At 37.7% G+C, this 27825-nt stretch overlaps 1 protein-coding gene across 5 annotated transcripts in view; it reads left to right on the forward strand.

The window, feature by feature from the left end:
- Positions 1 to 27825, forward strand: part of LOC137132113 (inactive N-acetylated-alpha-linked acidic dipeptidase-like protein 2) — a 457260-nt gene that overhangs the window by 147363 nt on the left and 282072 nt on the right. For all 5 annotated transcript variants that reach the window (XM_067514226.1, XM_067514227.1, XM_067514229.1 and 2 more), the window contains 3 exons: positions 193 to 360; positions 2036 to 2198; positions 4202 to 4363. In XM_067514226.1, the coding sequence (XP_067370327.1) occupies positions 193 to 360; positions 2036 to 2198; positions 4202 to 4363 (493 nt within the window). The remainder of the gene's footprint in view (positions 1 to 192; positions 361 to 2035; positions 2199 to 4201; positions 4364 to 27825) is intronic.

The raw sequence follows: 27825 nt of genomic DNA on the forward strand, positions 1-27825 counted from the left end.
CAATACTTTAGCTGAAAACCACTCAGTATTTTTAAACACTCTGTGGTTTTTGGGAGAAGTGGAATTCTGCATTTGATGACTGTGAGGCATGTGGCCAAAATGACCAAATGTTACTTACAACAGTAAAAAAAACTAAATTGGGCAACTCTGTAAATAAAAATATGTGTGTATGTATCTATATATATATTACAGGTGATACAATGGCATATAGGAAGGTGTGTGATACTCCACTGGTTGGAGAGGTTCTCCACTGCTCTGAAGGTCTGAATCTTGACTGGGATCTTGACAAACAAGACCTACAGGAGCCAGAACCCAGCATGGAGCACATGCAGATGCAACATGTAGACTGCCAGATATCAGGTAGGGTTTGTTTTCAAAGGTATTCTCATTACATGTCGCACCAATTAAAGCTCAACACTTGCTAGCAACAAAACACTATTAAACCCCCTTATTTGCTTTCGTATGAAACATTGTGGAGGGAGAAATTATTTAATAGCTTGTAGTACATGAAAATACATGAACAGTATAACAAATTAATTTGATGTGTTGGTAAATTATTCAGAAAACACTGTCCTGTGTTAATGGGAATGACACAGCTCACAAAAGATGCAGTTTAAGGATTAAAAATGGTTTTCTTAAATCAGTTGGATAATAATGTCAAATTGGTTTTATAATTGGGAAATTTGTATTATGACATGCTTCTTTGATGTGCCTTAATGCAATACATCTTGCTCAAACCAGATATGTCATATATTAAATTGCATGATCTTTTCGGACACATTTATACCTAAATATGTTTATGTTGCACATGTGAATTAGTAATCCTTAAGACTTAGCTTGTAGTGGGTCAATTATAATTATTAGAATGGTAACAACGTCTGCTAAAACAACTTTCTGTTTCATGCTTCGGAAGACCATAATATGTTTTTTTTAGCACAGAATTTATTGAAATAAACATAATTTGAGAGAACCTGTCACTGAACAAATATAGTATTTAATGTGAGAAGTTTCCCAGTGCCAGCAGCTGCAATAGACAGAAACTTCATAAGTACCCTGAAGCTAGACTTGAGTTCCTTAGCTTTGAAGGGCTGTTTTGAACTATGCGTGAAGTTCTGCATCAGTGATACTTTTTTCTCCTCACAAATGCCTCATAATGTGGGCTGAATTCAAAACTCAAAAATAAGCATTAAATATTTATTCAATTTCACTTTTTAAAGTCCCCCATTATAGCTACAATAATAGCAAGTTCTAACCAACACCAAATGCATCTCTGGTAAAAAAGGCTACACAGGCTAAGCTGACAATTGGTCTGTAGTCGTCTGTTGGTCACACATGATGGTCATAACGCAATTTGTGCTGTGATGTTGAAGTAGCGAATAATTTGGTTTCTTATGACTGTGATGTGACAGAGACCACTCTGATTGGCTGTTCAGATCAAAGCAAAGGTGACAAAAGCCAGCAGGCAACAAAGTCTGGAGGTTTTTTTTTTTTATTATTTTTATCTTCATCTTATCTGAACTGGCCTGTTGAGGAATATTTTTTACAAAGACATGCTCATCTGAAATAGGAAAACTGAAGACCAATTACGTGCTCCAATTTAGTCAGAACCAAGGCAACGTAAGAAAACAGGACACCTTCTTTTTTTCTTTAATGTCAGCTTAGTGGGTTTCTGCCATAAGATCCATCAGAATAAACAAAGTAAAAGTCTACAGCGTAGCTTGGGTCTTAGCTGAACTTCGTCCAAGATTTACTTTGAGCTAAATAATAAATGCTACTGGGATGCTTACGATATCAATATTAAGGTGGTGATGTTTAACAGGTAAATTGTTAACCATTTGTTCACTATAGTAGAGCCAAGGTTGATGTGAACTACAGGGTATTGCAAAACAGGCGATCACAAAGTTGTTACATTTCAGTAACTACAACTTAGCTAATCTGCAATGTCAAGGCAACTTCTTCCCTTTAGTTAAAATATCACATGCATTTTGCATAAACATAATTTATATCTCACTGTTATCACTTCTGGGGTGTTCAGACCCTGGTCCTGACCCTGAGCTGATGGAGCCCATCCAGCCGTCTGTTTCAGTTTCACCACATGGACGATTTGAACGACTCCAAGAAGATCCCAATTACATCTCCCACTTCACCAGGGCTCCAGGTCATAAAGGCCAACGACGATTACACTGCTTCCTGCTCAGGTAAGTCTAAGATTGCTAAATTAGGCTCTATAGAAATTTTTGCTACGAAAACTTCACAACATGTATGTATTTGAGTGGTGTTTCACAGTAGATTTAGTAGCAGCGAATGTTATCTTCTAAAATTGATTTTGTGATTAGCCCTTTCAGGACAAGCAGTGCTGATGTGCTGCTTCATATTATGCTCTAGGTTGAAAGTATTTGTTAATCTTTTGGGGGTCTTTTTACTACAATGAATGAACAAGAAAATTATGCTTGGACAATCTTCACCTGATTTACATACTGGGCATTTTGTGCACTTATTGGCCAACAGTTATAATAAAGTTCCTTTATACCAGGAAGTATTATCTTTTTATTATGTACTTAAATATTATGTTGGATAATATTTTAGGTGTACTAAAATACATTTTACGTATATACAACCCCAATTCCAAAAAGTACGTAAGTAAAAGAAGTGTAAGTAAGTTGCTTATGCCATAGGCACTAATGCACCCCCATACTATCAGAGATGCAGGCTTTGTGAGAGTTTTTTGTTTAAGTACCCAAGTTAGGATATGGCAAAAAAAAATCACTTTGAAAATGGAGGACAGAAAGGACACATTATAATAAGGCAACAGACCAATTAAAAATTGTGAAAAAGAACCTAAGTGTTGAAGCTCAGTTAACATAATGAAGGGCTGCAGAACCTAAATCAAAAACAGATAACAATAAAGCAAATATACAAAGGCAGGTAGAGCAGGAACAAACAACTAGACCAGGGGTCACCAACCTTTTTGAAACTGAGAGCTACTTCTTGGGTACCAATTAATGTGAAGGGCTACCAGTTTAATACGCACTTTTGAAATAACAAATTTGCTCAATTTACCGTTAATTATATGTTATTATTAATAATTAATTAAATTAATGATATTCATCTATGTGAAGACACGGATCATGTTAATGATTTCCCACAATAACTATCAAATGTGATTTAAAAATAATAGTAACAAAAAATTAGATGCAGCTCATTGGTAAGTGGCACTGAGGTGAGCAATTTTTAGAACAGGCCTGCAGGCTACTCATGTGGTCCTTGCGGGCTAACTGGTGCCCACGAGCACGATGTTGGTGACCCCTGGACTACAGTAAGGTGTGTACTTAACAGAAGCTGACAGGCATGGAATAACTAAAGAACAAACACTGAATACCAAGGTAACCAACTAAGGACCAAAGCATAGAGTAATCAAATACCTAAATACTGAACAGAGGCAAAGGAACAGGTGAAACCAATCAGTGCTGATGAAGAGTAGTGATCAAAGTAATTAATTGTAATTAATTTTCCAGCCTTTTGTTGCCCCTGTTCCAACTTTTTTGAGATGTGTTGCTGTCATCAAATTCAAAATGAGCTAATATTTTTCATGAAATGGTAAAATGTTTTTTTAAACATCCGATATGTAGTTTATGTTCTATTATGATTAATTAAAATATGTTTTGATGAGATTTGAAAACCCTTGGATTCTGTTTTTATTAAAATTTTACACATTATCCCAACTTTTTTTGAATTGAGGTTGTATATGTTATTTATATTTGGGTCAAGTCTGTGGAAAAACCTGAAGGCCTTATAATGCAAAGGCATTTTCATTATGTGGCTGAACCAACCAGTCACCCAGCTGAGGTTTTTCTACATTGCTATACTCCTACACAGAGCCAACCTTAATTTATTTCGGCTACGTGTGTCCAAATCCTTGTGTCAAAAATATTTGTGTCCAATTTCTAATTTATTTAGTCACTACAAGGGTTATCAATTGTCAAACAGCAAATGAACCACAAGCACTATCACAACCTGTCTTTCACAAGCACTTTAAGGACCTTAGAAGTACCGAAGGAACCGTCCTGTTCAGTGTTATCCAATTTAACAAAAGTCTTGTACATTTCTCTACATGATCAACAATTCACTTTAGCTTCCAGGAATAAATTTAGATCCTTCTGGGGGAAAGAAAATGAATATTTTTTCTTCATTCTACAAATAGGTACTTCCTGGGAGGGTCAGCGTTTTTTATCCTGGGTCTCGTGATTGGCTGGTTTACTCACACTCCCACCCATAAACTGCCTGTTCCTCCATCTGATAGTTCTGACCTGCTGGAAGAGCTACTGAGGGGAATCACAGCTGACAAGATAAAAGCTCTTCAGAGGTAAGCTCCTAATAAACAAATTTCCCTAATGTAAACCTAGCATTCACCTTAGTTCTAAGTAGTGCTCCATGATGCTTAACTTGTCCCCGAGCTTAGTCTAACCCTAACCAGTTAACTCTTCTACCAAGCTTTGAGACCAAACATATACCCTGTGGCATTCCCCACTCACTCAAAAGCACTTTCTAGTTCATGCTGACCCAAGGAAGGGGTGCTGAGTGGTTGTAAAGGCTTGTTGAATACATAAGGAAACATGGATGTGTTATGCAAATTAATATGCTTCTTTTTATTGTTTCTATTTTAATGTGTCTGGTGGGAAAGTGATGCAAATATAGCATCTGGTCCACAACAGCAAATATTGAGGGACTAAAGGAAGTTGTAAAGAAAGACTACTTTCTTAGGCTCCAGTAATTGTCGTGTATTGTAACTTTATTGCTTTTATTGCAGCCACAACTTCAGTTATCTCGTGGTGAAATGCTTTCTATAATTGGTATTCATTCCTGCTGGCAGAAGTCGACTCGCCATTGTGTTGTATAGTAAGTGATTTTTAGTGGGGTAAAAAGTACATATGTGCAAAAATTAAAAAAGGGTACTTCATCAAAGAAGGCAATGTTGTGTCTTTCTAAATGGGCTGTGGAGGAGCTTTGTGTAAAATATACAGATATTTTAAGTGCTACACAGGCAGTGTCTTCAGGAAAATAACATTTACTATTTGCACTTCTAATGACCTTTTGTTTCACCTTTTTGACAAACAACCTTTGGAGGCCTTGAGAATAGAAACTGTTTTTTCTAAAGCCCCTTTTCCTACAAAGAACCCAGGAATCTGGAATAAAAATGCTCTAAATTTAGTTCCAGGTCATGGCTCTACACCCTGAAAAAGTCCTGGGACAGGCGGTGTTACTTCAGAGGTGGGACCTTACAGTACAGTGCTGTATGTTGCTGACTGGCTACATGGCACCCTGCATTTGACATCTCCAGCACTCCTAAAATCCAGCTGGGCAAGGGGGCTGTTTTGTCTTGCTACAATAAAGCAGTAATTGCCCTATACACAGGTTATACCTGCAGTGTTTTGAATACAGATGCACATAGTAGGAAGTGAGCATCAGGAGTGGGGTGAGTTGAGAGAGTTAGGGAGCTAAGTTTTTTAATCTTCCTGGGGTTTTGACCCTACAATTTCAAATCACAGTGCACTGGAGTCACTTCACCCCAAAGGAACATTTTTTGAACTGTTCTAGTGGAATTGCATCTTATGATGTAAACATGGAAGTATTCATGACTTGAAGCCATCAAACCTAGTAAGGAGAAAACTTGTCAGTATCAGACATGTTTTAACTCACTGAAAATTCATTGTTTGGTTTAAGCAAAACACGGTGGTACCTGGGCAAAGTCACCAGGAGGTAGGACGGGACACAAAAAGTATGCTGCAGAATTGTATCTGATGATTTCTCCATTGAAATGTCTCTGATGATTTCCAAATCTTGATGTTGCTTCATTACTGTTACCTTATGTCCCAACAGTTACAGTAAGCAGCATTGGCATTAAAGAAACATTTTGGCAATTTGATTTCTGTCAATAACAAATATTAACCTCTTGTAAACTTTTATATAATCTAGACACTTCTGTCTTTGCTAACATCTAACATCGTCCAAACCGGCTTCTTGTAAATGCAAACTGACCATTTCCCTTGCGTAAACCGAAGTACTTTTAGTTAAAATTAGCCTTTAAACTAGACAGATTTTTCCAACGTTAAGACTGAATGATGCTGTAATCATCATATTTTTATTATTATTTTTTTTATTATTTTTATTTCTTCAGATGAAGCAGTGCAAAGTTGAAAAATGCTCCAAAAGATTAATTGTGGAAAGCAATGACAATTACTTTTGTGGATTACATGTATGGCAGTGTATTGGTCCAGTCAGGCACCAGAAAAAGGATAGAGACAGACAAAATGTGAGAAGAAAAGAGGATTTTAAGGAGTTGTTAGAAAAGCAATGCTTTTATGGAAATAAGTTGAATAGATGTGAAAAGGAGGTGACAGTGAAGCCGGAAGAAATACAGAGAGGATCATAAGTTTAAGTTTAAGATCTGTATTTTTGACAGAGTTGTTACCTTCTAGCCAGACACTGATCTATTTATATCCACAGAGGAGGAGAAAGAGTCAGACATTTGAGAGACCACAGAAAGAGGAGATAAAGACTCTCCACTAGGTAGCAAAATGTTTTTTGAACATTGATATACCTCTATCAACCCGAACGTTGCCTTCTCCAAGCCAAAGGATCATGGGAAGCCTGGGTGTATGTGTCTCTGTGAGATAACTGGCTTTGCCACTGAACTGAGACAATCATGTCACCGTGCTTTTCCCTCTTTGAGTGTTCCATGCTTTTCATTTATTTTTATTTTTTTCACATTTGTATTTCAAGGTGCCAAAAACACCTTTACCCATTCATCCATAGCCATCAAAGACCACACACACTACATTGCCATCTGTTGGGTGTGATGAAGTGTTTTTTGGGGGGTTGATGAATGACAGCAATGTAGTTCAGCTTATTTAAAACAGGTAGAGTCTCTGTCAGATCATAGGGCTCAGTGGTAGAGCACTAGGTCGGGATGCATAAGGCCGCAGGTTTAAATCACCAGTTGTGGCTCCGCCCAGCCACCTCCTTGGTGCCGATCACGTTAAAATGGCAGGACTGCGGCAGGAAGGGCACCTGTCTCAAGAAACTCATCCCAAATCAATGTGCGGAACATGTTCCGCTGTGGAGACCCATGTAGAGACAAGCCGAAAGCCGTTGATCTAGTCTAAGTCATATCATAATCGTTAAGGACTGTGAGACAGTGTATATTGTGCATTGATCAGCTACAACATCAGCACCACCTGTGATTTTAGTTGGCTGCTCAACAGGGGTCAATATAAGTACTCTGACCTACAGCTACACATCCCCATATTCAGCAAGCTGTCATGCTCTGTGTGTTGATCATGGCAAACATCAGTGTTTTACCATGTCCACCATAACATTGAAACCACCAGGTGGATTTAATAATCCATCTGATTGGTGTGTAAAGTGTCCTATTTTATGTTTGGGACAAAGGTGCATCATTCAAACTGTATTGGCTGTAACCTAAGAGTCTATGGATAGAAGATTATTGGAAACTCCTTATGGCTGTTGGACTCCCTACAAATTAGGTATTTACACATAGTCCTCTAATTTCACAGCACCATAAAGGACACAGCAAGGTTAAAATGGAAGTGAAAGTAGTTATTTTTAGTAACTGTATACCATATGTTGCAATTCATAGACATCAGCAGGTGCTGAGCATCTTCTCTGGTGATTTTTCCACTGCAGCCATCTTTAGCTGATTCCACCAAGTTTTCTCTTCAGCATACAAACTGCATGCTCAGCTGGGTTCAGATGTGTGGCTGATATAACTCTTCCTACTCTTCCTTACTGTAAGTTAATCCTGGTGTTGTCTGTCCACAAGATGGAGTCTGGTTGCTCTTTTGAGTACTTCATGACAAAATGTATAAGCAGCATAGACCGTGGAGCTATGTTCAAGACACCAGAGACAGTGGTCATTGACAAACCTACACCTGACACTGAAAGAATGAACTGTTGTACAGGTTGTCGAAATATTCTTTAAATGGAGGGGACTCCTATTTTTGTTAGCTTTGAAGGTCGTCCTTTTGCCCGTGGGTCCGTTTTATGATTAGGATGCTCACCAAGTCTTTTATTCTTCTCATGTTCAATTCTAATTTTCTTCAACTCATTCCATTTGTAGGGAGCATAGTATCATAGTATCTTATTTCAGGCTCAGTTTGAACATGACTTAGAACTAATGTTACAGTCCATACGTACTGTGGACCTGAGAGCAGATGTAATGAGGCAGATTTTTCAGTAGATAAAATACAATCCAACTCCCTTAAGTAGGTGAAATAGGACTTGTCATATACTGTACAGTAAGACACAATGGTGAGTTAGGAGTTTATCACCTGTATGAAAGGATGGTGCACTGTGACACACAGAGTTAAAAAGCTTTACGGTGGAGGAAAACGTGTATGTAAAATGGCTCCATAACCTAGAGTCTTTCTAGTAGAAAAAAATAAGCATGATGTTCCTCCAAGAAAATCAAATTTAGACCATAATGTTGGTCGCAGGCCTTCCTTGTGGCTAAGTAATTAAAAACCTCTTAGCTAAAGCATTTCAGCTCTACACCATTCTGTATAAAAAGGTAGGGACCTGGCATGGTTGGTGGTTGTGGTAGGGTCTTTGTTTACCCTTCTTTCTGCAGGCACTGGAGGAAATAAAATTGCCGTACATATCCCAGATTGCTGTCTGTGTAAACAGGGAAAGGTGGCTTAAGGATTAGAAGTAAAGGGGTGTGGCATGTTGTCTACATATTATTTCTGTGACCCATCACAGGGACTGTATCTCCTGGAAGACTCTAAAATAGAGATATCCCCAAAGTACTTTTTTCCATACTGAGTATATTTGACTTACATTTGAGTACTTGCCAGTACCAAGGACAGATGCTTTTGGTATGAGTTGCAGGATAATAAAATACTCATCAATCTACTGCAGGTTCGTAAAGGCTATTACGAATGAGATCCAGTTGTGAGGACTATTCAACCTAGTTGGATCTGGTCAATCGCGGTCCAGCTTAGTCGGCGCTAACAGACAATTGTGTGCTTTCTAAAGATTTTAATCTTTAGTCTTAAGACCGAGTTGCTGCCAGTCTTTAATTTTAACAGGTTTAATATTTACAACCGGTTTCAGCAACAGATGATGTCACAACAGAGGCAGAGCTACAGTAAGTACAGCTGTACCTGAACATAGCATTGTTTTATAAAGTTATTTTACCTTAAATTCTCTCTGTAGACTCTATAGTCTGCAATGTCCTGGCCTTTACATCCGTGATTTAGCTGCTTTTGTCTTTTATGCACAAATTGCTAAGTTACAAAGTCAAAATCGACGGTCGCCGCCATATTTGTTTTGGTACAAGAACTCGCGAGAATGTCCTGCTCCTGCATGATTTGGGAGTTTTACTATCTCCAGAATGTCTAGTTACAACCAATCGTTAAAGTGTGTTGCCCCCAGCCTATTCAGTCAACAAGTGTGTGTTGCTTTCAGTTTGTCAGACACTAGAAATATGTGATAATTGATGGGAACAGACTTTATAACTTTTATAAGTGTCCAGTTTTTGACAGTCTTTGCCGGTCCTTAGGAGTGTCCCCAGCTTTAACAGATCCAGCGAAAATGGAAAGTCTCATGTTCTTTTACTGTGACAACTTGTGTTTTAGACAGAAATCAGCTTCCTAAGAAAGCCAACTTTCTGATTAGTCTGATTACCTAAATGCAGATAAACGCTTAATGTAGTGCCACAAAATGCCAGATATCTATGCAAACAAAGTCTTTAAGGTAGACTTACAGGGTACTGAGTGATGTAGTTGCTGCACACAATTCTAAGGTTACCAAAGGCAGAGCAAGTGATAAATGGGTGGACATTTGTCATAATTACTGGGTCATTTTTGTTAGTTACTAGTGTTTAATGAGAACAGTCCATTCGAAAAGCCAACCTTTTTGAACCATTTCAGGTTAAATGCATGAGGCATAATCTGACATGGCTCTAATTTTTCCTCAGAAATATAAATGGCCTGCACTTATATAGCACTTTTCTACCTATTGGCACTCAAAGCGGTTTACACTGCTTCTTATTCACCCATTCACACTCACCATCACACACCAGTGGGGGAGCTGCTATGCAGCTGGACAACACTCACCAGGAGCAACGAAGCTGGGGTTCAGTGTCTTGCTCAAGGACACTTCGACATGTGAGCCAGGGATCGAACCAACAACTGCAGGATTGGTGGACAACCGCTCTACCTTCCTGCACCACAGTCCCCTTAATGACAAGATTTTTTTACAGATAGTTTTTCTACACTATAGGATTAAGTTAAACAGTCCCTCCTGGATGTTTTTGTAATTGTTGCAGCCTAAAATGCCGGATTTCTTTTCTCTAATAAATTGTGATGCATGTTGCAATGATTTTCTAATGTTTTAAATTACAATGTCACACAGAATCCATTGGGGATTAGCTGAATTATTTGATGTGCAAATTCCTGGAGCGACTGATTAATGGATGGCTGGAATAATGTTGCTTGTACATTGGCTCTTCCACCTCCAAACCCTGCGACCCTGTAATCAAACCTATATCTTTTATTTTAACCTTATCAGGCACAGGAAAGTTTAAGTTAAGACATAAAACTGCTGGAGTTACTTTGTGTGTCGTCTGGGACAAGAGGAGCCAATACAAGAGCAAAACAAAGGCAGACAAAGTGAATGAGACACAGGAAAGGGGCTATGAAGACGCAGAAAGACCTAAAAGAAAACAAGGAAGATGACTAAGAAGACAATAGCAGAGTGGGAGCATATTTTAATAGCATTGCTTGACTAGACAGGGGAAAATATTTCAACATGAATTAATTGCTGTTTGGTTATATCTGCCTGAATAGCTCCACATCCAGTGAAAAACAACCAACATGTGTATTGTTTGGAATAGAGATGGCGTCTTTAGCACACATAGATGACTTCTACTTGTGATTAATTATATATTTCCTCTCTTACTTGTTTCTCAGCCAAAGGGCCTCCAATGTTTTTTTTTCCCTCAATAGGGTGTCAAGGCATAACACAACATTACAGACTTTCCTCTTTCAAAGTTGTCACTGTAGAAACTTTATGCAACCAATTATTTTTAAATTTACACTTCAAAGAGGTGTGTAAGCATGCAGAGCTACTTGGAAAGAAAGTGGATTAAGTTCAAATCCCTGGAAGATGGTTTCCCACTGCCTCTATATTTGCTCGTCTAATACTTATGTCTCCAACTAATTATGCTACTGTAATAAAATCCCTCTCACGGGTACAGTATGAATTAGAGAATAGTTGTGTTTTGCTAGTTTCTCTGTACACACACCTCAAATTTGAAGAAATACAGCTGAGCAATTGTTTACACAGTGCCACTATGGGGGGTAGTCATTCAAAACTGGACTGTAATTCCTGCTCAGAGTGGCTGGTTAATGTCTTCAGGGGGAGACAAACCTTTATCTTGCTAATATGGCTTTATCTGCCTGATGTGTATCTTGCTTTGTTGGCACCTGGACAACTATCAAAAAGGATCACTATCTTGTTAGGCTTGCACTCCAAATTTTAGGAGCACTGATAGTTGTTCCATGGGCTTTACACTGATGTTACTACTCAGAACTATAGGGGCTTAACACATACAACATTCAACCCTCAAAATATCTGAGAAATTCTGAGCTGATAATTTTTGACTAAAAAAGTCAATAAAGAAAAAATCTTTCTTCACTTAAATCTAAGATGTTTTGTCTTCAACCAGCAGCTGGTGTCCTTTACAGCTGGGCTCTATGGTGCAGCATGCTGCAGCCTAGGAGAGTGAAAATTAGTGTGTGAGTATTTACATACTGAGGTCAGTGCTCAGTGCTAAAAGACTAAGAAAGGCCAGTTAAATTTCTGTGTTCTGTATAGTACCCGCTGTACAATTTAGTACCAGGTACCTGACAATTTATGACACACAATTGAACATAATTCATTATAATAAAATAACATAATTCAGAATAATTTGCCTCTATTTAATGTTTTAGGCACCAACTATATCTTTGTTTCCTGATAAACTGGGACACGCCAGCAATTGATTTCGATTTTAATATTGTTGATGTCAAGAATTACTGTAAACAAGTTTTACACAGAACTTCCATTTGTTACTGTTAGGTGTTAAATATACTTCTAACATAATCAAGCGATCATTAGTGCTCTGTAGATGTAGACCACTGCAAAACCAATCAAATTACAGTTTACATGTCATGTCTGTCAATAGTCATATTTACAATCAATCCATCAGTAGTATTTACCATTACTTCATTCATGACTCCAAGAGGACATTTGTGCCAGTTGTAATGAAATTCTTTTCAGGTTTTCTTGAGTTACTGCACTGATGTTAGAGAAATAAGGTCACGGTGACCTTTGACAACTAAAATCTATTAAGTTCATCCTTGAGATTGTGTGGACATTTGTGCCAAATTTGAGAAACCCTCCCCAAGGCTGCCCTGACAAGTATAGACTTACAGACAACCCAAATACATGATGCCTTTAGCTCTAACTGTCGCTTGTGTGAAGCCATAAAAACACATATTAAATAACTGAACTCTCTAGCAGATTAAACAATTAATTGACTCAGTTCAGTGGATGTTATAGTGAAAAACTGTAATTTATTCTGACATTTCAAACTTTTTGCCTGATGAGCTGAACACTCTCATCTGAAACAACCTGGAAACAGGTTGTGGAGAGAGAGCAGCTTAAAGTGGGCTGACTGGAGGATTGCTTGGTAAGACCACTAGAGTCATGTCTCAGTAAAGTCATTGGAAGGTTTTATTGAGTTTGAGCTGCTTCAGACACTAATCAACGAGGTGGAGCTGTGGTAAATTCTCTCTCTCTGCTTATAGCTTCGCCACGAGTCCCCACCACTCCTCAGATTTCCTCAGATGACTGAGGATTACAGCTCGAGTTACAGTCATATGGCCTTTAAGCTATAATACCATTTATTAAAGATTCTCAACGTGTGTGTTTTCAACTTCCAATGTGATGGTTGTGCATATTTTAGAGGTAGAATTTTTACATTTGGTCAGGATCTGAACCCAAGGTGATTCAGGGGAGCACCTTGCATGGCAGCTGTCATCATCGTAATGTGTGTGTGTTTGTGCTTGGGGGATGAATGGGTGAACGAGGAGCAACATTGTAAAGCTTTGGGTTCTGACTAGGCAGACCAGCTTTATGTGAGCACAGATTATTTGGCTTGTCTGTGAAGGTACAGTACACTTTGTGAATGACGGATTAAATGTGAGATGAACTTCACTTGAAATTCTATACCATAGTTTTTCATTTATAGTTTGAAAACAACAATTTCATTTAGTTTTTTTAATTTCAAGATATGTTGCAATAGTGCTTTAAGGTCATGTTCTCAAGGTGCTACTGTGGAGAACTGGTCACAGGCTGCTGCAGTGGCAACAAATAAAAAGAAAACACAAAGGAAGCTTTGGCAACATATAAGATAAATTTGGGTGTTAGTCAAATAGTGGTGAAGGTGATGGAAGTAGACTTAAGCAACCGCATTTTTACGCAGCTCAACAGGCTTCCCTACCATTAGGCCAGTAGGTGAACAGCATCAATATGTGTGAAATAACAGAAATTGACAGAAGTGACTGTGACTGGTTTTACTTCAGTTATTGACTCTTTACATGCAGTTACGTAACCTGGTTACTGCAAATTGACGTATACATTAAGCGGAAGAATAACCTGATTTCTCCTCTACCTCAAACTTATTTTGGTTTACAGATTTTAACTGTATAGTGATGGAAAATGCTGCTTTCTGGCTTTTGTGTGTGTGTGTGTGGTGTGTGTTTGTGTCACAGCAGAGTGACAGCACAGGGGGAGAACAAATATTAAATGGGGAGACACACAGCTGATCCACAACAGGACCTGTCTGAAGCAGAAATTGACTTATTTAGACTTCTATTAGGCCCTAACTAGGGTTCCTGTTTACACAGGAAAAAAATCCTGGTTATTTAAATACACATTAGCACTGACTGTTATAACCCAAACCTTTTCCCTAACAAAGCTTTTTTTATTTTTTTTATTTCTTAATGTAACCAAGCTGGTGCTCCACGTTTGTTAAAATATACATGGACATAAAGGAAAAACACCTAGGAGGGACCTACTAACCCATATTTATGGTCCCCAAAACAAGACATAATGGCTATTAAATGATATGATAACATCAGCAGCAGATGGTTAAATAAAGTTATTGTAAGGAAGTGATGTGTATTCTGGGAGGCTGGCAGCATAAGTAGCCAATGGTGAAAAGACAATAGAATGCATCATAAGAAAATAGTTGTAATAGTTGAAAATAGGTTGTAATAATGAATAGTACCTTTTAAAGAGGTACAGTCTGTTTTCTGCAGTTCTGATTGTGAACTATTTACATGTACCTTCATGTTACTGCAGCTCATTTCACTGATTACTTCCACTTTTCATTAAAGTTGTCTTAATCAGTGAAATCAGCTGCCTTAGTGACTGATTGCAGAGATTCACTGACCATGATAGCACAAGCACTTTGCCACATCAGCCGTTTGTAGGTGAATTCCCACGAGCACCTTAAATCTTAAGGCCTTGTTGTTAAGCTGTTGCCTTCTCTTTCAGTGGTGGAGTGCTGTCCGTGAGCGAATTGCATTTTTTTGTGTGATGATCATTTTGAAACAAAAAGATCGTGAGCATTGTTTACACACAAGAAAAACATGGAAATGTTTTGTTCACTTAACGTTCCAACCCTCGTAGCTCCCACCTCTCCCTTACCCTACCTCTGCACTCTGGTACACTTGATGCATCTGCGAAGCATTCAAGAACTGACCTACAGTGTGTTGCATCTTGGATGCTTTAAGGAGAGTATTCAAATGTCTGTACTTAATCACTTGTTGAAATCAGACTTTTTACTTTTATATCCGACATTTTAAGACAAACATTTGTATTTTCTAATTTCTTACATTTTCAAAACGAGGTTGTTACTTTAGCTTCAGAACTTTTGAGGGAGTTTTTGTTTCTGCGGCACTGCACATGTGTTATCCCCTTACAAGAACCGTTGATGCTTTCTAGCAACTGAGTACAGCCTCAGCAGGCTCAGCTGTCCTTATTAGCCACAGTAGGCTCCTTACAGGTTGGATAACAGGTGATTTCAAAAGACCAAATGGTGAATTGTGAAATGATTGCAGTTTTCTAAAACCAAGCAGTTGGTGTCCCATGTGAAGTATTGTATGCAAAACCAGACTTTTCTTCTTTTCCTTTTTTAAATTTTCCTTTAAGGAAACTGAAACTCATACATTTAAAGTGGGACCCTGTTCCTTTCTAATAAAAGCAAAACACAGTGAAAACATAATGAATACACTAATCTAGCCAGGTATAAATAATTACATTTCTTGTTCTGCTTTTCCTTTCTTCTTCGTCCAGTTCTATTCCCAAATCCCGGCATTATCCAATGAGCATGTTCAAAGCACAATGTGTTGTTGAGATTTGGGAGGTGTGCACATCGGGCCCTCTGTGGCCTATTGTTACCCATGATTCCCTTCTCTGCATTGGTCCACATCCCCTAGTTTACTATAGAAAAAGTATTGTCCAAGTTAGCTGATTATTTGCAGCCTGCTAGCTAAGCTAACAAGTTGTCTTCTGGTGACTCCAGCAAAGCTGGACACAGCACTCTGCTAACTTAGTTAAGTCATGTTAAATATCAAGTAAACAAAAGAAACAATGTGACACTAGTGGAAGTTCTATCTCTTTACCACAATTACAGCTACACTAGCAGTGTTTAGCTAACACTGTTTAGTTTAATTATATTTAATCATTCACATCCGCACTGCTCCACTGATTTCAGAGTCGCCACAGCATATCATTGTCCGCACAGTTTTTTTTTTGTTTTTTTTTTTACACCGGATGCCCTTCCTGATGCACCCTTCCCCAATTTCTACACAGCTGGGGATAGGAATGGCCTGTTAGGGGTTCAGTGTCTTGCCCAGAGACACTGAACCCCTAACAGTAACCCCTTCTCCTGTTCTTTTCTTTAGCTCCCATAATAATAACTCCTCTTCATTTTCATCAGCTGGTTTTCCTTGTTTCATTAGACCTGTTTGTTTACACTGAATCATGCACTACTTGAGAGTTGGGGTCCTCTTAGGGAGGTCTCCAACTGGCAGTGTTATTGCAAACTTTGCACACAGTCAGTCCTGTACATAGTTTAACTTTTGTCAGCCCTCTGGGGCCCCCTACTGGCCAGGGGCACCAAGCAGCTGCCTGCCTTGCCTGCTTGCATGGAGCGCCTCTGTTGACGGAGAAGCATAATTACCCATTGGTGTGAATGTGAGATAAATTGGAGACCTGTCCAGGGTGGACCCCACCTTTCACCCTATGAGAGCTGGGATAGGCTGCAGCCCCCCGGTGACCCAAGACAGGACAAACTTTTACACGTAATGGATGGATGGATGGGTCTCTGTGATTGACGGCGCTGACAGCAAGAGGCTGCTATTACCAAATGGCTCTGTTGTCAGTGTGTTCATAAGAGAGATATACTGTAAGATTAGTGAACTTAGCCTGTGGTTCCATGCTTGTTATTTTCCATTTGTTTTTTAATAATATTTGAAGTTAAAATTATATTAATACGACAGGAGAATCAGTTAAGATTCCACAAAAAGAGCTGGTAGAAGTGTACATTTTACTTTTATATTTTGAGGAAGGTTGCATCAGGAAGGGCATCCCACATAAAAAACTGTGCCAAATAAACGTGGTCAAAAAAAAAAATCCGCTGTGGCAACCCTGAACACACGCGATAAGCCCAAAGGACAAAAAAAAGATTTTAAGTACATGTCAGAGCCCGTAAATTTTCCAGACTAAATAAGTTGAATTAGTCTTTTTTAATACTTTTGTCAGAGATTTAAATTTAATCTTTGTAAACTGAATTTTGTGCTAGGTTTCATAAATTATGAACTCAGCACTGCACTGATTATAAACCTAACTTACATTCTTTACTTATAGTTATATATTATAGTTATTCACTGACATATAATATATTTACATTTATTTTTTCCACAACAAGTAAACTTGGTTACATATAACACTGTGCAAATAAAATACATGCGGACTTGTATGGTGCTTTGTGCCTGAGTTTTGTATCCTTGGGAACTTGAAACACAGATCTTGTCAACATAACAGTGTTGCAATGCGACAACCATATCAATAACGCTGTGTTAGGTGTTCCCAATAACATCAGGTTCTGAATAGCAATACCATGCTGAATAGCTGAAAACAAACCCACGGCAAGTAAGACAGCATCCAAACAGGGACATTATACAATTTGCGCCAGTTATGTTTAAATTATTTTTATGTTTACAGAGTCACAGAGTTTAGTATTGAAATAAAGACTAGGCCTATTTTTTTATTTTATTGTCATGAAGATAATTTCTTCCTGATTTAAAGCAATTGTGAGGTAAAGGGAGAGAGAATGGCGTGGATACAGGGATGGAGGAACAAGAGAAACAAATGAAGATGGAAAGGGTAAGCAGGCATCAGGAGGGGAATTACAAATAGAGGGAGAAAGTAATATGTTAGGCTCTCACACACAGTGTTGATGCAAAAGTGTTTACAGCAGCAGGGATAGGAACTGGTAAGAAGGTTTAAAAAGTATGTGGTAGATTAGATCATTTTGATACAAAGATTTTTTGTCCATGAAGGATAAAGTTTGTTGAATAAAAGCAACATATTTTTCCTGTAAACTGTAGAAAAAACAAAATGCTGGCTGAAGACATTGTACTGAACACCAATATTTTATTTTTTCCCTACACAATTTTTAACCACAGCTTTCACTGGTGGATAGAGATTAAGATTGCCGAGTTATTATGGCATGTTTCCATCACAGTTATCAGTTGTCATGGAGATCTGTAGCTCAGTGGACAGCCATCTGTTGATGAAGGTAGAAGTCATTTAGATAGGAAGTCACTTAAGCAAGTAACAAGTATTCCCAAGATCAAGCATGAATGCCATTGGTTGTTTTAAAGTGTTTCATTTACATTTACATTTAGTCATTTAGCAGACGCTTTTATCCAAAGCAACTTACACGTAAGGAACAAAGCAAGCAAAAATCTAAGTCAAGGAGAAAACATCAAAGCAAAGTCCCATCAGAAAAGGGTTTACATTTCAAGAGATGCAAGTGCAAGAAAGAACAGAATGTTTTTTTCGAGGGGGGGGGGGGGGGGGGGGGGGTTATCGATGGAAAACATGGTTAGACCATATTTTTTTTCAAAGAAACTCCGAAAAGATCACTATTTCTCATGCACTGCAATTTCACGTCTTTTTGTATCGTTTAAAGAATGTGCAAAGAAAGTGTAAATGCAATGGAAGAATCGATACTTTATATATTAAGATTTCAAATCTCATTTTCAGAAAGAACCTGGCCAAGACAGCAGTATTAACAAAGTAATAACAAATTGACAAATGACCAAACTTGACTAGAGAGCTGAGTGTGTGAGAGTCTGTGACAGTGTGTGAGTAAATCAGCTATCAAGACAGATTGTGGTCTGATCACTGAAACCATTTCTCTGCCCGACACAATACTCTGTGGAAGTGATGCAGCAGTAAGGTACTGTAGGTGTGAATGGTGCTGGGTCTCAGCTGTCCACTTGTGTTTGCATCATGACGTCTTTAATCCAAGTGTGAAGCCTCATGCCTACAAATTTCAAGTTCTAATGATGTTTATAGTATAACATCATATTGTCACCTTGGGTACTTAAGGTTTTACTTCTATGATAATGACAGCGTCCTTCTAAAATATTAAACTCAACTTTAAAGGACAACTTCACAAATTTTCAACTTGTTTTCAATGGCTTATGTATTATAATAATTATGCATTTTAATACTTTTAAACCTGCCTCTACTTCCACATATTAAAATATTTATCTGCTGTTAGCTGAAAAACTCCTCCAGATGGCATCACCCAGAGGAGTATTACATCATTAGGAGTTCAGAAGATGTCCTCTGGGGAAGAAAAGCAGCTTGACCATCATTACGAACTCCATAAGTGTGCGCAACAAGACAACATTGTGTGAACTCAAGGTTCCTCCAACTGATGTCATCTGAAGGCATTTAACAGCTTGAAGTAGAGAGATATTTTGATTTACGGAAGTCAATGGGAAGTTTAATGGGATGTATGTACATGTACTACTCAAACTAGAACTAAAAGAAACAAATTGAAAATCTGTGAACGCGTCATTTCAGTTTAAATCTATCTCCCCATATCTGGATTTTTTTCCACATTTTAGCAACAAATGTCATGTCAAAATACAATCCATCATGATACTGTTAACAGTCATGAGCATTAGGAGAAAATGGGCACCTGGCATAGACAGGTGAAAAGCCACTCACCCAAAGTACCCTCTGACTGAAGAAGACACAAAATGGGGCTACAAATGAGGCTGTCATGTTATAGATCGTCATTTTTCCAGTCTCTGGGATCGTTCAGTGTCTAGTTTTCGTTATATTTGTCTTTTTAGGGTAATTGTGTTCCATTCTATGCTGAAATGTGGTTAGGATTTCTCTGTTGTGGTGTCATTTCGTCTTTTAACTGACTCTTTATGGATTTCAAACACTACATGCAGAGTTTCTAGTAACACAGGAATAACAATGTTTCCATTTTTTCTCAGTGCTATGATAGAAGGCAAAAAATCTTGGTCATAATTCATGCAACGAATGTCTATCTGCATAGTGTAAAATGTGGCTTGTGCAGGCCAGCATGAAGAGAGAAGAAAGAGCAGGCAACGGCAAGCATAGGAAGAGTGTTTGTAGGGTTTTTGCTGAGTGAGCATGCATGCTGCTCTGTCAAGGCTGGGATTCTTTATAAGTGTACACGTTCTGAGATATGGGCCCGGGACATTGTGTATACTATTGATATGCTTTGCATGCATATGTGTGAGTGTTTTTATGAGCGTATGTATGTCGCCACTTTATCATGTGAATGAGAGAGGGTACCAGTGCTCAGGAGATTCATCTCCTTTCTTCTTTCTATTGCACACAACACACATTACTGCATTTCATTCAATTAATCATTGAATCAATGAGCAGCAGAAAAATAATTCTGGATCCTCATCAGTTAATCATATACAGAAATCAAAGCAGGATTATTGTGACGGATGTATAAACATGTATCACCCTGTCTGCAGTCCACATCAAAATTCCTTATAAATCTATGTTACTTCATACATGCTGCATTTTGATGGTGGATGTGATGGGACAGAAACATATTCAGCCAGGTCAGATGCCTCATTAGTATGCGTAGGAAACATCATCGCTGCTGGTGAAAAATTCACTGCTGCAGTCAAAGTTGTCATGACTGCTTGCTGGTGGTATCACATTACAGCCATCACCAAGACTACCTGTCTCCTCCGACCCCGTGTCCGAAAAAAGGACATTCCCATGCAGTTAAACCACAAAAAGCAATTATGTTTTTGTTAGAAAGATGATCCACTGGATGGATTGTTACCAGGTAAATAGATAAAATAAAGTGCTACATTTATTAATAGAAAGTGACTCCCTTATTTTCTTTATCCTGTTTTTCCACATATATGCATATAAGTTTTACTCTAGAGCTCACAAAGCAGTGTACTAGACTTTTATTAGTGGAGAGCTGCTTTTGAATCTCATTGTACAGCACAAGCAGCAGTGCTGTACATTTAGGGAAATTCGATAATTTCTGCCATATCAGTACATTTTGGAGCATTCTACTTCTTGTAATTTCATAATATTAAACCCTGACCACATGCTGGTGCCTGCTATAACCTTCAGGTTTGTGGACTGTACCATTGATCCAGCCTACTTTGACTCACTAACTAATTTTTTGGAGTATCAAGTATTTTACATAATAAGGCTGCAGCAACATCCACAAGATAATCAGCTTGTATGGGAGTACAGTTAAGATAGCTACTTTCCACTGTATTTGGAGCTGGCAGAAAGTAAAAAAATGAACAAATCATACCCTTAAACTTGGTAATAGCATTTTCAGAGAGACCTCTACTGTACTGGATTTATTTTCCTAAATTCTGAATTGTCCCTTATAGTAAATTCCAATATTATTAAACAAAAATGTCAGAAACAGGAGAGTGATTGGGAAATATGAATTCTATTTTCAGAACAAAATCAAGGGTGTGAATGAAATAATTAACCAATTAACTCTAGTAATAAACTAATTGCAGTGTTGATCTGAATAAATGTTAAAGTCACCTACAATAATGACTTTATCTGTATTAAGTACTAAACATCTAAGTCAGTAACAGGTGTAAACAATGGAACGACAAGAGTAAGGTTCTCAAATGATAAATAACTATAATTAGATTTATGGTTGATTGATAAGCTTGAGATGTTACTCAACCATTGATGTTGCCCAGCAGCATCCAAAATAAGCATTATTGTCACCTCATGTAAATAAAAATATTATCACTTGTTAGAAAACCCGTTGCAATGCCCAGAGCTGAAACATCCTCTTTGCAGTTGGACACATCATCTGTGCTGGTGAACACAGCAGAAGTGTCACCATCACAGATCATAGCATACCATGCTGCTGGTACAGTAGATGAAATGTCTTCACCAGTGAAGTTAGCAATCATACCACCAAGTGTGTTATGAAGCAGAATAAATGCAAGAGCAGAAAAATATCTTAAAAGAACAAAACATAAAAATACAGCTATATAATACTGAAAATGTCCATAGAAGGTTGGATTCGAGGGATGAGGATCAGGATCAACATCTCACAAATCCGAAATGTGTCAGAAATGTAACATTGACTTTGCCATTTCAATGTCCAACTATTTACAACAGATACACTTCCAGTTTGTTGCTGTTAGCAACAAACATGATGTTAGATTCTGATCCTATGGTTATCTGATTTCAGTGTAGACAATTTTCCCAAGTCCCAAATCTCAGCACCTAACTCAGTACAAAGTCATCATGACCAACACAGCATTAAAATGAATAAACAGGGTCAGCATGGGCACTGTGTCCAGCCCATATATGTAGCTGATAATGTGCCTTGGATATACTACAGGAACGTCGATACAGCAGAGATATTTTCTTCATGTTTTTGTTTTTCTCATGCTTTGGCTTTTCTTTAGTCTGAGTTACGCAGTCGAGTTTGATTTAAGCTGTGAACTTGTGTTGCTCTCAGTACAGCAGCAAGGCAAATCCTATTTTGATGAATAGATGAGTCATAATGTAACCTCCAGTCTCCTGGTGCTCCATACAACACTTTGAATAATAGTGAACCTAAATAAGATGAACAAAAGAACTTGATAAACAAGTGCAATGCATTCCATAATCGAATTCTACAATGTATAGCTCCTATGCACATTTACATTATGTTGATTGCCTTGGAGGCGGAACTGCTGAGAGGCTGATAGATGCTGCTGTACCACTGTAGAGATGTGCAGAGCCAGCACAAGCACACAACCATAGACTAGCCCCTGCACTTTCAGACCTTAACAAGCAAGTACAATTGAAAACACCAGTAGAATAATAGATTTTTTTTTGAAAGTAGACTAAAGGAATGAAGTTAGCATATGTTTAACACACCTGAATGTTGTATAACATATTGAGGTCATAATAATCAAAATTAAGTTTGTATTTGCATTTACAACAACTCATCCTGGATTCTACTGTCAGCAATAGTAGTAAAGTCTTTATAAAGCTTGCTCTGAGTGCAAAGGTGAAGCTGCTCTGCATCAAGTTTTTCAACATCTCATCTGAATTAAGGCCACTAGACAAACAGCAATATTTAAGTATATCATACTGAGGGAAGCTGACAGACACAGTACTGAGGGGACATGTCCTCATGATCCACAGTGAAAACTCCACTCTACTGTAAAATACTACACTGCACCATATTATACTCTCCATAAAGTGTCTATCTAAGGGTTCACATGATATAAGTTTCTCAAGCTGCTGTATACCTAGAATTTATATCCATATCCCTCCCCTCACAATTTACTGTATGTGTAATGCACTGTTTGGTGCCAGTGCAGAATGTAGTGTCATTCTGTGGAGAGGTGCTGTCCAAGGCCTCTGTGACCCAGACTCATTGAACAGTTTGGCAGCAGTTTAGACATGTAATTCCACTTTTGAGTGAGGCTTGACTTTCTAATCAGAGAATTTGGAATATTTGTGTTCGACTTTATTTGTGTTCGACTTTTCTTTATTGAAATTACATAATGACAACTACTCAAATGGCTGCGTAGAGCAGTATTGATAGATTTTGTGTCGTACGTAGCAGAGAAGCACCATAGGTTGGGGGATTATGGTGATTAATGCCACACGTTGTGTCTAAATTTAGTGATTATTTTTTTCCTCTCCTTTTTAGTCCAGAGCTCAGTCTTTCTCTAGATTTAACCACATGCTGTAGTAAATCTAAAGTCACAAAAACTGGATGTTCTACTGCAACTCTGGATATTTTGTTGGAAACGAAATGTGTTGTCTCATATGTTCAGTATTAACACATTTAACTTATCATTTACATGTATGTCAATAACAACATATTCGTAGATATATGATAGCAATAATCTGGTTGCAATTATGTTCTTAACAAAATAACTAATATTTTGCAAATGCAGTTTCAAGGTATAAAACATAATTCTTCGGTAAGAATTGTCATGTTGAAGATGAAAGTATGTTTACTTTTTAATACCTAGAATTAATGTTTATTACTTACTGTATAAACACATTGTTTTGATAATGTGGTCAGTACAATACTTATCTCTAACATTGGAAACATTTTTCCCTGTTTCCATGGACTCAGTAACAGTATACATGTTTAAATTGGGACCACAGTTGCCTCTTAACACTGTAAAATGGCTACCAATATCCTATAACCTTAGGAAAGCAGCGATTTTAATTTCAAATTTTCCTGAGCCAGTGACATTTAATGGTGGGTTATTAGTTTTCACTGGCCAATAGTTATAGTTTGTTAGAGACACCAGTTAATGTCCCGACCATTAAGTAATGTTGTTATTTTAGTCATTGTTATTTGCGGGTTTTAAGCCACAGTACAAACTTTACTATTAACTGTATATGTACAACATATACTTTAGTCTGAGCTCCTAACACATGTTTTTCAAAAGCAAAAACACAGATATTGCCTAGCGCAGAGATGCAGTATGTATCTCCATCAACCAAACTGATATTTTGGCTTTTTCTAGTCATTAGTCACACTGCACCCAATCCTACCTGTCATATAGAAAAAATCCTAAAAAGAACATAACTTTAAAATTCTAAATTCAAGGAAGAACCCTACACATGTTCAAATCTATCGGTACTCTAGTTCTATCACTTACAGAGCTATAGCTCAGTGGAATATTTTATTTTTCTACAGGTCTGATCCTGGGCTCGAATTTATTACAAAGCTAAAAAGGACTGTGACAGTAAGGATTTGCCCACTGTTCTCATTTCTCTGTCTGTCACTTCAACATTCACTATCTTACGCTCACACACACACACACACACACACACACACACACACACACACACACACACATAAACATGCACACACAGAACACACAGCTTGTTGGAGTTTAATTGCTTTTTACAAACCACCACCTGGAGTTTCACACTCTAACAAGTTTGAGTGCAGTTAATTGTATTTTTGTCTCTGAGTGTGTTTAGTGTGTGTACCTTACTGTGTCTTTGGTTCAGGAGGATAAAGAGAGAGCTGTACAATCCGTTGTGAGCGTTTGATACTTGTCCAATTTACATAGCTCACTCTTTTCTTGAATTCTTACCTGGTATGTAAATTAGTGGAATAGAGAAGGGAGCAGGCTCTGTCTCAGACAGCTGCTCTCTGCTCTGCTACAGCCAGGCAGCACTAATAGCTGAGGAGATCATCACTCAAAGCTCAAAGCGAACATCGCTTCAAGATTCAAAGTTCAACATGAACTATACAGTGCACAAAGGCAGGCAGATTTGTTTTCATAAGGTACTACAGTCATAGATTCCCATTTGGAAGCATTAAGACTGGGACCAAACCGAATACCCGAGAAGGAAGGGCCTTGGTCTGGGAAGTGACCGACACACTCTAACAGAGCTTTAGTCTTCTGTACAGAGTGAAGAACCTGCATCAACAATCATCTCAGTAACAGTCCATCAATCAGGGCTTTATGGTCTAGACAGCGCCTGGTGTCTAGACTGAAGCCACTCTTCTAAAAGGCATTTAAGAGACTTGGAGTTTGCCAAATGACATTTAGGAGACTTAGGAATAAAATGTTTTGAATGATGACGTGGTTCTTTTGGCTTCGTTGGACTGTGACCTTCCACATGCCCTGGAGCAATTGTAGCCAAGTGGGAAGCTGCTCGAATGAGAATCAGATGTCAGTTCTCAAACGCTTCTCAGGCAGTTTGAGATGATCTCAAATCCAGATGTGAGACGTTTGTAGAAACTTACCTGAGAAAATGAATAAACTGTAATTGCTGCCAAAAGCTCTTTAAAGTCTTGGTTAGGTGTGTGAATACATTTTGAAATGATTTAGTTTTCCAAAAACTGTATAGTAAACATCATAACCTGAGTTAGGACCAGAGTTCACACCCTATCCTGTATAGGGTTACGTTTAGGCAACAAAATGTCGGCATTAATGAAGACAAAAAACATGTTGATTCTACAAATTGTATTTGTATTCAAAACATTATTCTTTAAACATGAATTTTTTTATAACATAATTATAATCATAAATGTAAAGAGAAATTGAATAAAATAGAACAAATAGAATATAATGTAAAATGCAACAAGTTGTCACCATTTCTTCTCTACATTAATAAAAAAAGAAAAACAATCCAGTTTGGATCATGTCTTATGTTACAAGTTATATTATAAATTATATTGTTTAATTTTTTTAATTTTACGTTTGGCTAAATGATCGGAAGGCGACTACATTCATTTAGTAATTTATCACTCTGCTTTCTACTATTTAAGGTTCAGTTGAAGGGCTGAGTCCTTTTTATTCGCCCTTTTATAAGATTAATATATTGTATCTTGTTATTGCCTTTAGAGAACAAATCCAGATAGTTTGAAGTCTTTCTCAATGTCTCTACCCAGCATATAGATTTGTACCATCTTGTCTTCAGCTAGAGTCCTTTAGAGAAATGGCACAAAATCCACCATTCTTGTCCCAAACAGTAATGCTACAGTAGTCTTATCAAAGTGAAGTGTTTATTGTTCTGAGTGAAAGCATGAAGTTCTGAATTAACTTGTCTTTTGTGGCTAGAGACCAATGACATAAGCAAAGGGACCTTGCACAATTTAATGTCTACTGGGTGATTATTTAAGCCTATCAAAATGCAATGGGCCCCATTCTCAATATTACTGAAAGCTTTTATTTTATCAGTGCATCTGAACTTGAACGAATGCCAAAAGTGATGGCTGGTCAGTGCATTTTCTTCAGGAAACAGTCTAGCCATGGTTGTATAGAGACCATGGAGAGGTTGCTTTCATCGGAAAATGGAAAAATATCTTCCTCTCTCTACATCTCTCTGTGAATCTTAGCTCAGAAAAATAAAGAGTTGCAGCCCTTCAAAGACCAAGATAAGTTATAAAAAGGGAGAGTTCAGAGTTCTTATGTCTCTATGCCAGGACCTGATAATATGAAAAACAGAGTATTTACCTACGTATGTATTATGGATTTTATAGCAACGAGAGCGAAATTTTATTAAGTCTATTGAAGAGGGAAGTGAGGTCTCACAGCATGCAACCCTAGTAAATGATATATAAATAATATTTCAATCACATTTTTTGCATTATATTACACTGAATTCATAGGGGGCAGTAATATTTTACATATTTCTATTTACTACTCTGTAAAATATGTGAAAAGTAATGTAACAATTCGCTATTATACTTAATGGCCCCTAGAAATTCTGCATGACTGAGGTGTCAAATTGTGCCGCTTTGTGCCCTTTGGCATTACTGTTGGACACTCCAGCAGCGCTGGGAACAACGGTGTCCACCTCGGAAATGTGAACGGGCTGCCCATTGTCAGCTTACCCATTATGGTGTTATTCTTAAATTCGTCCCAAGTGATTTGCTGAACCATATTGTCCTGAAACTGCTGATTCTGCAGGGTGCAAAGGTGCAAAACAACAGAATCAATGTTATACTTTACATGTAAGATTTACAATAACTTTAATCACATATTATGTCCCAACTAACTACACTTTAATTTATTTTGTAATTTGTAATTAGTTACTAAAGAGAGGTAGTGAGAATGGATGAAGGGTATACAAATACTAACCGGTCATTTTCTAAATGACTCCCATTCTAAAGATTATGATTTCACATATGATTCATTGGTTTCATTCCAATAGCAGATTGTTTTTAAGTGAGAGATAGTGGTTCACTTCCCACTTTGGTCTGACAGTAGAGGATTACTGTACTTTAAATGAGCCTGGGCCTAATATTTTCAATTTAGTGCCTAAACCTAAGAAGATTGTAGCTCATCATTAATTTTGCAACAACAAAAGTCATGTGCATGATAATGCATGTTAAGAACCTGCTGAACCTTCTCAGGTGATTTCATTTTAGGAAAATAAATGTATACTGAGTCATCTTGGTTAACCGACACACATTGATTGATCAGTTATTTTATACTTTATATAGCCATGAACTTTTCTTGAATAGTCATAAATTTGGATTGCAACATTTTTTAATAACCAGGTCTGCAGTATTAATGGGACGTGGACACATGTTCTATTGGCATCCAGCTCTTACAGTTACTCTGAGCATAAGGACAAGTGACATTCTGCCTGTGATATTAATTCAACTTTATGTTGACTTTCACTTGA

This window comes from Channa argus, chromosome 8 (genome assembly GCF_033026475.1).
Source record: "Channa argus isolate prfri chromosome 8, Channa argus male v1.0, whole genome shotgun sequence".
NCBI classification, from domain to species: Eukaryota; Metazoa; Chordata; class Actinopteri; order Anabantiformes; family Channidae; genus Channa; species Channa argus.